Here is a 12,171-nt window from a genome sequence, read left to right as displayed (position 1 = left end):
TCCAGTGTGGGGGCTTTTCTTGATGTATAAGATTCGGTGTCTGTCCAGAAAGTGTGTCTCTTGCTTCCTTGCTTCGCATCCTGCACTGAGCTCTACCGAGAGTCTGATTCCTGCCTCCTGTGTTTGGAGCCCCTGCTGCCACGCTGCCAGTGCCCTGCGAGCCCAGAGCCGGGGCACTGAGCAGGATTTCCAGCAGCGTTTGTGTTTAAACCTGATGAAGGAATTAAACTTTTATTTAAAAACCATGGCCTCAGCCTGGAAATGCTTCTAAAACCCTGACAGAGGGGATGGGTCACCTGCAAGTACATGGTGTTGGTAGAGCATCATGTGGAAGGGACCTTGGAAGCTCACCTGGTTTAAACCTCTTGACGGTGAGCTCCAGCTTGGCTGTGCGCACATCACATGCAAGGAAAAGCTTGGGACCAAGGGGCTTTTCTCTGTGTCTGATTTCCTTGACTTAATTCTTGGAGCTGGTGGTGGAGCTTTTCTCACACTGTTCAGTGATGTACCTGAGCAAATCCATTCACGTAACAGGTAGGGGGAAACCTGCATAGCATAGCAAATATGAATGTTCATGTGCCTGGGTAGCTGAAGCTAATGCAGGGTGGGGATGCCTGGAAGCTGGGTTTGCCTTGCAGGCAGAGCACTTTGCTGTTGGGAGCAGGATGAGACGTGTCCCACATTGCTTGCAGCAGCAGTTGGCTCCTTTTCTCCCTGTGCATTACAGCGTGCAGGTGATTTCTGAGCTCGAGGGTTGGTGTTTGTGATGTGGAGATGGCAGCAGCTTGCCTCGCTGGTGATGGGCAGTGGAGGCTGCCTTTCTGGGGTCCCCACTCCTGCGCTGATAGAAGGCAGTGGTCTTGAGGGAGGATGGGGTTATAGATGGGCAGGAAGATGTCAACTGGGAGCTGTGGGGCTGGCTCATGGCCCAGTGGTGGCTGAAGGGGCTCAGGGCCTGGCTGTCCCTGTAAGGAGGAGATGGAAATAAAGTGATCAGAGAGAGAAAACCACCTGGTGAAGAGAATGAAGTGTTCTGGACGTGGCTGTGTCAGAGCCCTGACAGCTGTGTTGTGAGGGAGGTTTAAACCTCGTCTAAAATGGCTGCAGCCCCTCTCTTCCGTTTCAGGTCAGGTTTGCTTTCCCCTTCTCTGTTCTCGGTTCTTTCATTATCAGTTACTGAAAGCAGAAGCATCAAACCACATGGGGAAGAAGCAGGTTGTGCAGTTATGGGAGGCTTTGCAGATTTGTCACGGGGGGAAAAGAGCTCTTGGTGGGATATAAACCCCTCTGTTGTTCTCTATGCAGGAGGGCTTGTAAAGGCTCCCCAGAGCTTGCTGCTGGGGGTGCAGAGGGCTCTAAGGCTGCCCTGGCTGTGGTCTGCAGGAGCGTGGCCGGCTCAGGGAAGGGGGAGCTCCCGTTGGAGCATGGCCACCGCAGGGGCTTTGTGCCTGGGCAGACAAAGACCTCGTTCGCAGCGTGCTGCAGTGTGGAGGGGATGGAGCCATCACCCAGGGCTGCACCTCGGCTGGGTGGGTGCAGCCAGGGGAGGATGAGGATGGGGATGGGGATGAGGACCAGGTTCTTGCACACTCACTGCCTGCTGGGGACAAAAGCCACAGGAGGCTGTGCTGCATCCGCCAAGGAGAAGCATGCGGGGAGCAGGCAGGGAAGAGGGGGAAGGCAGCACGGCTGGAGGGTGAACGCACGGTGATGCACTCCTCTGATGATTTGCATGAAGGCAAAAAGGATTTCCTGCTTTCGTTTGGAAACTGGGGGGGGGTGTTTCCTTTTGGCTGTGCAGGAAAAAATGAGCTGTTTCTCAGTGCAGGCTGGGCTTTGTGGTATGGGGGGGGGCTTGAAGGATGCTCATGGGGGCAGCCATGCCTGGGCTGGCTGCTCCTGGTGGAGAGGGACCAGAGGTTGTTTGCCATTCAGACTGCTCTCAGAGTAGCAACCACAGCTTAATACTGACCTTAGATCTTGGCCTTTGCCTTCGCTGTGTGCATCAACACTGGCATTTCCTCAGTTCAGAGCCTGTTTGCTGGCTGGAGCTGGAAGGTGCCTGTATCCTCAGGCCAAGGGGCACCTCAGGCCAAGATGTGCTGGCGCTGGAGCCCCGCTCCCAAGGTGCAGCTCGAACACAAAGCGAGTGTTTCCTCAGGCTTGCTGGGGATTTTCTCTGCAAAATCTCCCATAAGCCTGGAGAGAGCCCCAGAGCCTGGGCAGGCGAGGGAGCCGCTGCAGTGCAGTCGGTACCCGTAGTGCTCGCAGCAGGTTCCTGCTCACGGTGACACCCGGATCCCTGCACAAGGGTTGGTGCTGGTTTTCCCTTCAGCACCTGAGGATCCTACTGCAAGGCCTCCCAGTTCTTCCCCCTGTGAGGGTGCTGAGGCGCTGGCACAGGGTGCCCAGAGAAGCTGTGGCTGCCCCATCCCTGGCAGTGTTCAAGGCCAGGTTGGACACAGGGGCTTGGAGCAAGCTGCTCTAGTGGAAGGGGTCCCTGCCCATGACAGGGGTTGGAACTGGAGGAGCTTTAAGGTCCCTTCCAACCCAAACCATGCTGTGATCCTGGCCTTCCAACCATCCCATCCTGGTGGCCAGTGTGGATGTGCCTCCTGGACCACCAGCCCCCTTCCTGCTCCCCAGCCCAGGCAGGAGCACATGGGCTGCCTGCACTTACACCCACGGTATTTTTCCCACATGCACCCCAGCCCATCTGATCTGTGCTGGTGGGTCCATGCTTTCTGCACCATCTTGCCTTGCTACAGCCAAGTGAGGCCTCTGTGAGCATGGTCTGCTCCTTGCCCACTGCTGCTTTACAGACCGGATCTCCACAGGCAGCACCGTGGCTGGAGCCGGTGCAGCCACAGGCTGAGCAGCTCCCCAGCTGTGAAAACACAGGGCTATTTTTATCCCCAGAGCTTGCTTTCCTAGGCTAGGTCTGCTTCAGCCCAGGGCTGTGGGGGACTGGTGCATCCCTTTGGAGCCCCATGGCTGTGGGGCGCCTGCTTCTGGGGAGGGTTTGGAGTTGGGACAGTGCCCTGGGGTCCAATGGGGACCACCCTGCTGCCCCTCACAGCTGGCACCCAGATGTGGGGAGGCAGCAAGGGTGGGTGTGATGCTGAAGGCAGCTGGGGCACATGCAGAGCAGTGTCTTTGCAGGCACAATGTCTATGCAGGAGCTGTGTCCATATGGATCAGTGTCCATGTGGGAGTGGTGTCTGTAAGGGAGCTGTGTCCATATGGGAGCAGTGTCTATACGGGATCTGCATCCATATGGATCAGTGTCCATGCGGGAGTGGTGTCTATATACGAGCTGTGTCCATATGGATCGGTGTCCATGCAGGAGCGGTGTCTATGTAAGAGCTGTGTCCATATGGATCAGTGTCCATGCAGGAGCGGTGTCTATATAAGAGCTGTGTCCATATGGATCAGTGTCCATGCAGGAGCGGTGTCTATATAAGAGCTGTGTCCATATGGATCAGTGTCCATGCAGGAGCGGTGTCTATATAAGAGCTGTGTCCATACGGATCGGTGTCCATGCAGGAGCGGTGTCTATGTAAGAGCTGTGTCCATATGGATCAGTGTCCATGCAGGAGCGGTGTCTATATAAGAGCTGTGTCCATATGGATCGATGCCCATACAGCATCGGTGTCCATGCGGAGCCCAGTCCATGTCTTCCCACCGCGGGTGACACCCCCGGCCGCACCCCCGCCCTGTCCCCCCTCCGCCGCGGTGCACGTCGGGAGCTGTAGTTCTCCCGGGGGCTCCGCGGGGCAGCAGCAGCCATGTGCGGACTACGCTTCCCATCAGGCCGCGCGGGCGGCGGGCAGCCAATGGGCGGGCAGACTGGGCGGTGGCCGGGCTATATAAGGCACCGCCCCACGCCGAGCCCGCCAGCCTCACCTGGAAGCGCAGCGGGACGGGACGCGGCAGCTCCGCACCAGGTTCGGACCCGGGTGCGGGTCCTGCGGGGTGCGGGTACCGGTGGGGGGGGTGCTCCGTGCGGGGCTAGCGCGGTTCGGGGCTCCCTGCGCAGGGGCTGCGGGCGGTGCCGCAGGGAGCGCGGTTGGCGCTGCGGGCGGGTGTCCCCCGGCGGGTGCGGGCATCGGGAGCCGCTCCGCTGCCCGCCCGGTCGGTGCGGGGCTGCCGGGGGCCGGGGGAGCGGTGCGCCCCGCCCTGCGCTATTGTCCGCGGCGGGGGCCGGGCCGCCTTTGTCTGCCGCTCCCCCTGCCCGCGGCTCAGCGGGGGGTGCGGTGCTCGCAGGCAAAATGTGCGACAAGCCAGACCTGTCCGAGGTGGAGAAGTTCGACAAGAAGAAGCTGAAGAAAACCAACACGGAGGAGAAGAACACGCTGCCCTCCAAGGAGAGTGAGTGCGAGCAGGGCGCGGCTGCGGCGGGCACCCGTTGGCCGGTGCGGTCCGTGCCCTGGGGTGCTGGTCTCGCCGGTGCAGGGAGGTGGGTTGGGGCAGTTGGGCTGTACCCGGAGGAAGCCGGTGGCAGGAGGTGAGGCTCAGGGCACGGTCAGATGGCAGATGCAGAGGGCTGTGCCATCGAGGTGTTGCCCCAGGGCAGGGCTTCCCTGAGGAGAGCTGAATGTGGGTGCCCAGCTTGGTGTCACCCGTGTGTGTGTGTCTGACTTGGAGTGTGCATCTAAACAGTAGAACTGGGCCCCAGGGCCTGAGGGATTGCTCTGCAGCCTTCTCCAGTGGGTGCTTCCATGAGAAACCACCATGGACTAATGGACCTGTCTTCTCTTGCAGCTATTGAGCAGGAGAAGGAATGTGTGAAGTCTTCCTAGAGCGAGATGGCCGGGCAGGAAGAGCAACCACTTGATTTTCTTTTTTTTTTGTTCATTTTGAATTAAATCATGTGTTTTTTTGAATTTCTATCATGTACATATATAGGAGCAGCAGCATCACCCAACCCACTGCCCCTTCTTGCTGGCAGCTATGGCAGGTTGGGGGAACAAAGCGTGGCCCTCTTAGTCCATCAATAGCCTGACCTGAGTCCACCTCTGCTGCTCAGCCAGTTCCAGCTGACAGCGCTGGTCTTGCTCTGATGTGGTGGGGAGATGAGCAAGGGCTGGGGAGGCTCCTGTGGATGGAGCCCTTCTGCCTGGGGAGTGGGTGATGCTTTGTGGCCCATGGCCTGGGTCTGTCTCGCATACTCTTCACTGACAGTGTTCTGTAGCCTCACTCACGGTGTTTTTTTGTCTTCCTTGGGGGAAAAATGAGAAGTTTATTATAAAATAAAAAATGTAATGACCTACCCATGGTTTCTGGCTCCTTCCCTGGCAGCCGCTCGGGCTGCAGCCTGGCTTGCCCCGAGGGGTGGGACGGTCTCTTCCTGGTGCTGTGGCAGGGCTGGTGGTTTGGTGTTGCTCACAGGGCTCTATGGGATGGTTCCCTCGGGGGTGAGTCCACAGTGGTGTCTGTGTAGGGCTCCTGGTGACCAGAGCTGGGGGCTCAGCTGGCTCAGGCTGCTGTTCTGTTGGCAGTCCCACCACTGCAGCAGTTCCTTGGTGCATCTTCCAGCAGGTGCTAACCTGGGGCATTCCGACCTGATTGGAGTCCCCTGCAGGAAATGTCACTTGTGGGGTTGAGCTGGCTCCTTGCCTGCATGGCTGGAGGTGCCTGTGCTGGCCTGGGACCTGGTGCTGCAGCCTGGCAGCCTCTGTCCTCCTTGAGCCAACCACCACCCTTGGAGGAGGTTTCTGTACCCTTGTAATGATGGATCCATGCAGCAGACCCCTTAGGTCTGATCCCAGCCCTGTCTTGCAGGAGTAGAGGTCCCTGTGTCCTGCAGTTTGCCTCCAGCACAGGAGGTAAGGGGGAACTGAGGTCTGATGGTGCCTCCAGATCTATGCTAAGGCACCCTGGGTGCTGCCAGCATCTCCTCACCTCCCCTTTGGCCTGCAGGGTCACTGAGCAGGCTGCTTATGGAGGTGGTGGAAGCAGACTTGCCAACCAACAGCCCTGGCCTGTGTCCCTGGTGAGCCTGGTCAGCTGGAGACAAGCACGGGGCTGTTGTGCCTGCCTGGACGTGGTGCGGATCTGCCTCCACCCATGCTGCCTGCCCAGGGCTGCGAATAACACTGCTCCTGTGCCTGCAAGTGCCTTCACCCCTTCAAAACCAGACCCAGAGGAGCTGCAGGTGTTTGTGTGCTGTCGGGGCAGGGTTTTCCATGGGGTGAGGGCAGCGGAGAGCGATGCTGGGGCTGCTGTTACAGTGGGGTGAGCACTGGGGAGCTCAGCGCATGCCAGGGTGGCCGTGTCCCCTTGGCACGGTGATGTTCCCAGGACAGCACCTTACCCTGGATGTGGGACAAGGATTCTGGTGGCAGCAGCCCCTCATCCCCCTGGCAGGGCTTGACGCTGCTTGGGGTGGTTCCTCTCACTGGGGAGGGTGCAGGGGACCTCTGGGCCCTGCTGTGAAAGCAGAAGTTAGGAGAGGTCTCATCCGCAAGAGCTGGCTCGGGAGCACAGGCAGGGCTCACACACCACTAAAGGTTAAACACCTCCTCGCTGCTTCAGCAGTTCCCTTCGCAGATGTGAGCCAGGTCAAACCCAGAGGTGAAGCCAGCCTGAGCCCTCCCCCTGCCCCTGAAAGCCAGAGCATGAGCTGAACCAAGTGAAGCTTTTGGGATGGAAACACGAAGTACCAGTGCTGAGCTCTCCTCAGTGAGGCTTTTGGGTTGCTTTTTCACTGTGGCCACTCAAAATGAGAGCAGTGCAGGCACTTCTCCCACCCGCATCCCTGCCAGCATGGTGCACAGGGCACACACATTGCCCAAACCCTGTATACTCGGGTCTGGGGATAAAGAGAAAGCTGCTTTGCAGCCCAGTGCCCCAAATGTCCCTGCTGCCAGCAGAGGATTAGCCAGTAAGGGGAAAGCCATTAAAGAAAAGTCCTTTAGATCAACACTTTCCCTCCCTCCCTGCCCTGGACCTTCCCTTTATCACCCTGGCACACATGGGCACAGGGCTGCCAGTGGTGTGGGAGGGCAGGATGCCTGCCAGGCTGATATCCCCTAGGAATGTGGTGGCTCCAGCAGCTACCCATGCCTGGAGGATGCCATCCTGAAGCTGGGCCTTCCTGGCAGGGCTCGATGCCACCTTCCCTCGCTGGGCACCAGGTAAGTTACACATGTCAGCTCCTCCTCGCAGTATCCATGCCTCTCCCTAGCCCCAGCCAGGCCCCATTCCACTGCTCCCAGGGTGATTTCCTCCCATCCCTGGGTTGGGTGGTGAGCTGTGGCCGGGCGCAGAGGAGGGAGGAGGAGGCTGAGTCACACACAGCAGGAATTTGGGCAAATACCTGGTGATCAGCAGCATGGGGTGAATTCAGATCAGGGCTTGCCATCTGTCCCCACCGCGGCTCCATCCCCGCTGACTCAGCTGGGAGACCATTCGGCCCAATATCATATACACTGGTGTGGAGGGCCATCACTGCAGGAGGTGACTGAGTCCTCCCGTGCACGGCCCTGCACCATGCACCCAAACAAACACCCCGTTGGGAGGCTTATCACCAGAGCAAACAGGAGCAGGCAAAGCCAGGCAGTGTGGCCAGGCTATGCTGCAGCTCCCACAGCCACCACTCCCTGTATCCCCAGGGAAAACATGTCACCTCCTCTGCACCATTCGGGTCAGCCTTTCCCCCAGGTCTCCCCATGGACACACAGCCAAGGGCAGAGCGCAAACCCCACAAAGGCAACGATGGAGAGGGGAGGTGAGGGGGCAGCAAGCATGAGCTGAAGGGAAAACTCAGATAGGAGTTGTTGGGGAGGATACGTGTGCCTGTGAGGGCATAGGGATAGGTTTAAGTTTGGCTGTGAAAGAGGAGAGCAGAGGAGATGTGGGGAAATGAAAGTGTTGTGTGAGCTGGCCCCCGTGGTCCTTTGGGAATGGAGCTGATGGGAAGCCACCAACGTGGTACTGTAGATCAGCCCATCCCCTGGGGATGCTCAGTGACATGGGGGGGATTAAAACACAAGCTGTTCCCATCCTGCGATGGCCAGAGACCCCCTCATGGCCCTGGGGCAGGAAAGCCTCCATCCCTGCCCCATCTGTGCAAAGGCACCAGCAGAGCCAGCCAGGCACCTCCAGGCACTGGGAATCACTGGTGCCAACTCACAGAGCCGCACTCAGCACACCCCAACACCTGCCCCAGCAGCAGAGCAGTTACTGCAGCTCAAAGGAGTGCCCCGGAGGTCAGGTTTACCAGCACCAGTTACTCACCCCCTGCCAGCAAGGGCTTAGCCTGAGCACTGGTGCGCCAGGAGCAGTGCCTGCCCTCTCCTCCGGAGCTGCAGCGAGCAGCAGGCTCCCGCCAGCACCCAGCTCTCGATAAACCGGCGAGCTCCGCACCGAGCCCCCCCCTGCGCTCCCGGCACTCGCTGGGTGCGGGTGGGAGCAGCCTGGTCGCATGCCTCGGCCAAGTGGCGTGTGCGTGGCTGGCGCCTGCGGTGCGGAGCCCCTCGCAGGCTCACACCCCCCTCTCCCCCGGCTGCATTCTGCAGATTCCCGCAGGCTGTGGGGCCACGCCGGGAGCCGCAGGAGCGCTTGATCCCGCCGGGAACGCGGCTCCGGTGTCGCACGGCGGTGCCCGCACTTGTGGCCAAGCCGGGGCAGCTGATGGCGGAGAGGAGTGTTTTATTTTGGGCAGCAGCTGGCTCACACAGGACACATTGTTTATCGTCTTTCTTCCTCCGGTGCTTTATTACAAAGGATTATGGCATGAAAAGCGATTTTGTTCCCCTGCTCCCAATGCGTAGCCCCACTCGGTGATTTACTCCTCCCCGCAGGCAGCAGCTGGGGTATGGCACCCGGGGAGATGGAGGGGAGACAGTGCGGGGGCACAAACAGCGATGGCAGCAGGGATGAATCCAAATCCCAGAGCAGGATATGAGCATGGGAATACATCCCTTTGCCACATCCCCAAAATCCACCTGCAGAGGCACCCCCGAAGCAGGAGCAGGTCCAGCTTCCCTTGCCAAGAGGTAGCAGGGATATGCCATGTGCCGCTCTGCCCCCCTCCTGTGTCACTGCTGCCACCAAGCCTGCTCTGCCACCGTGCCCCTGTGCTGGAGCAGGCCTGCAAGGCTGCGAGCTGGCGCCTCTCAGCCGCCCCTGCGGCTTTCCAGGACCAGCACAGGGCGATGGGCAGCAGATAAACGTGTTGCAACAGACACCTCGTGCTGTCGCCCGCAGCCCCAGCCTGCCTGCGCACCTGCATCAGGGTGAGAGGATGGCTGGTGCTTCTTCCTATGGTGGTACCTGCCCAGCCACCCTGCCACTCAACACACCCCTGACAGCCAGCCAAGGGGCTTTGGGATGAGGTAGGGATGGGTGAGGGCAAAGGCTGTGACAGTGGCATGCAGCTCAGCACCTAACACCCCTGGGGCTGCAGGGGAGCTGGAACAAGCCCCCACTTGCACTGTTGTGTCTGGGAGAGGCAGCTTGGCAGCCTGGGCACGTTCCTCTCCTCCCTGCCTCAGCCTGTGAGCTCATAAAAACCACACAGGGCACTTCTGCGGGGCAGCTTGAGGGAGATGCATGGGAGAAGCCTTCCCCAGCTTTGCTCCAGCTATGTTGGTCCTAGGGGGAAGGAAATGGGTGCCAGGGTGCCTGGCAGCCACTGCTGAGAGCTGCAGGCTTGGGGGAAATAGGGGTGCCAAGGCTGTTCAGGGGGTACACATGCTAGAGGGTATTGCAGAGCAGGTGCTGTGGGCTGGAGCTGCTGTACAGGCCTTGGAGAAGCAGCTGCAGGGCCAGGAATGGGGCTGGAACAAAGGAAGAGGCCCCAGCCCCAGCTGCAGTGTGGGATGTGTGATGAGTTCATCTGGGCATGAGCTGGCCGCAGGAACGAGCTGTATCAGGGCTCCTTATGGCACCGGCTTCCCCGTGTTTGCTGTAACACCCAGAGCTGGGAGTGAGAGCCAGGCAGTGGGCATGGGTAGGGTGGAGCACAGGGGAGTAAAACCCCCGGTGCTCCAGGAGCCCAGCACCCTGCAGAGTCAGTGCCCCACTGCCCTGGCACCCCTCCAACATCCCCATCTCCAGCCCAGTGCTCCTCCAGCAACCAGTGTGGGTGCCCAGGGCTCGCAGGCAGGGTCCTGCTGTGCCTCAGCGCTGCACGGGTGCTGGCTCCCTGCAGGCTTCCCCCGAGCACCAGGTCATGCCCACATAATCCTGTTCCTCTTTCGCCTATGATCCCAGGACTTGGCTTCACCCCCCAGGCACCATGGGAAGCACCAGCCCTCCCAGCAGCTCCCAGTGCCTCCTTCATGCTCCTCCCTGCAAGGGGCTCAGCAGGGAGCCCTGCCTCTGCAATGCATCTCCTGTGTCACCAGGACAGCTGACCCAGGGGGATGTTCCTACTACACCATGTCTGCTCAGCAATAAAAGTGGCGGGGGAGGACATTTGTTATTAGGATGTTTGTCTTCTGAAGTCCTGCTTCCTGGGAAGTGGCTGGACATCACCTGCTGGTGGGAAGTAGGGAATAAATCTTTTATTTTCCTTTGCTTTCGCATACAGCCTTTGCTTTTGCTGTATTAAACTGCCTTTATCTTGACCCACGAGCTCTTCTCCATCTTATTTTCTCCCTTCCCTGTCCTGCTGAAGAGGGAGAGTGACAGAGCGGCTTGGTGGGCACATGGTGTCCAGCCAAGGTCAACCCACTACAGTCCCTTTTGGCACCCAAAGCAGGGCACCAGGCAGCAGCAGTTTTGTGTTAAGCTAAGTAGCAAGCTCCTGTCCAAGTCACGGAGCCTGTTGGCTGCACTGCTTATCTCTTGCTGAGCTGTTAGTACAAACACTGGCTGTGCGCTTTGCCCTGGCACTGGTGGCCTTGCTGTGCCGAGGGAGCTATCTTGTGGAGAGGATGAGGGAACACATCTCCCTCTTCCTACCCAGCACTGATGTGGGTGGGTTTATGATGCAGTTCCCAAGGTCCTTCCCCACCCTTATGTAAGCTGTTTACTATTGCTAATTATCACTTAATGGCACATTACAGGGTTTGTGGAATCTGGTGCTGTCCTGGCGCAAGAGAAGACAACATTTGGGTGAGGCGAAACTGAAATGTGCCCTGAGGCAGCCAGTCCCTGGGTGCAGAGTGTGTGGAAGGGTTTGGGTAGGTGCCATGGGCAGGTATCACCTCTCATAGCCTGGGACTTTACACCTGAACAGGCAAGTAACCCTGGCACACTGACACACCACCTGACAGAAGGGTGCCTTGCCTACCCCAGTGCAAACCAGCATCTTCTAGCACTGTGCTAGAAAACAAACACCACCAAACAGTAATTGTCCCAGTGGTGAAAAACAAACAGTGCACAGGGAGGTCAATGGGTCCATAACATCAATGAGCAATGGAGGAGGAGGAAGAGGAGGGGTTTGATCAAGAAGCTGGTGGAAACTCAGACCTGACCTCATCAGAACTTTGAGACATGCAGGAAGGTTACATCTGTCAGCCAGGTGAGTGGATTGCTGCCTGCCTGCTTCTATTGCAGAGCCAAGGAGTGATCAGAAACACCCACGGAGGCTTAAATAGTCCCATATGGCCAGTGCGAAAGTCTGGGTGGAGGTTAACAGTAGACTGTCATGGCCTGAATGAAATCACACCACCACTGAGTGCTGCTGTACCAGAGCTCCAGGATGAACTGGAGTCAGAGGCAGACAAGTGGTACACTACAGCTGACATTGCCAGTGTGGGTTTTTCAACACTGAAACACAGGCCACAGTTTGCTCTCACATGGGAGGGTATCCAGTACACCTGGAACTGAGTGTCCCAGGGGTGGAAGCACAGCTCTACCATTTGTCATGGCCTGACCCAAACTGCACTGGAAAAGCGTGATGCCCCATAGCACCTACAATACATTGATAATATCAGCATGTGGGGCGACAAGGCAGAAGTGCTTGAGAAAGAAAAAGAGCAGGTCAAGTTCTTCTGAAAGGTGGTTTCACCATAAAAAGAAGTAAGGTCAAGGGACGTGCAGGAGATTCATTTCTTGGGAATAAAATGGCAGGATGGATGTCATCATGTCCCTATGGATGTGATCAGCAAGACAGCAACTGTGCCTCCATCAGCTAACAAGAAGGAAGCAGTAGCTTTCCTAGGCCTTGTGGGATTTTGGAGAACGCGTACTGAAGGTTATAGTCAGCCTGAGAGT

At 58.3% G+C, this 12,171-nt stretch overlaps 1 protein-coding gene across 1 annotated transcript; it reads left to right on the top strand.

Annotated features, from left to right (window-relative positions):
- The first annotated feature begins 3,846 nt into the window (after window positions 1-3,846).
- Window positions 3,847-5,272, top strand: LOC133214064 (thymosin beta-15A homolog). Its single transcript, XM_061356739.1, has 3 exons — window positions 3,847-3,947; window positions 4,267-4,371; window positions 4,765-5,272. The coding sequence occupies exons 2-3, from the start codon at window positions 4,272-4,274 to the stop codon at window positions 4,800-4,802; spliced, it is 138 nt and encodes a 45-aa protein (XP_061212723.1). The 5' UTR covers window positions 3,847-3,947; window positions 4,267-4,271; the 3' UTR covers window positions 4,803-5,272.
- Window positions 5,273-12,171: the final 6,899 nt, after the last annotated feature.

The sequence above is a fragment of the Neopsephotus bourkii genome, unplaced genomic scaffold, assembly GCF_033783945.1.
Source record: "Neopsephotus bourkii isolate Nb327-2 ecotype Australia unplaced genomic scaffold, CSIRO-AGI_Nbou_v1 NB_867, whole genome shotgun sequence".
Classification (NCBI taxonomy): domain Eukaryota; kingdom Metazoa; phylum Chordata; class Aves; order Psittaciformes; family Psittacidae; genus Neopsephotus; species Neopsephotus bourkii.
Note: the sequence above shows the minus strand (reverse complement) of the source record. Positions and strands in the feature narration are given on the sequence as shown.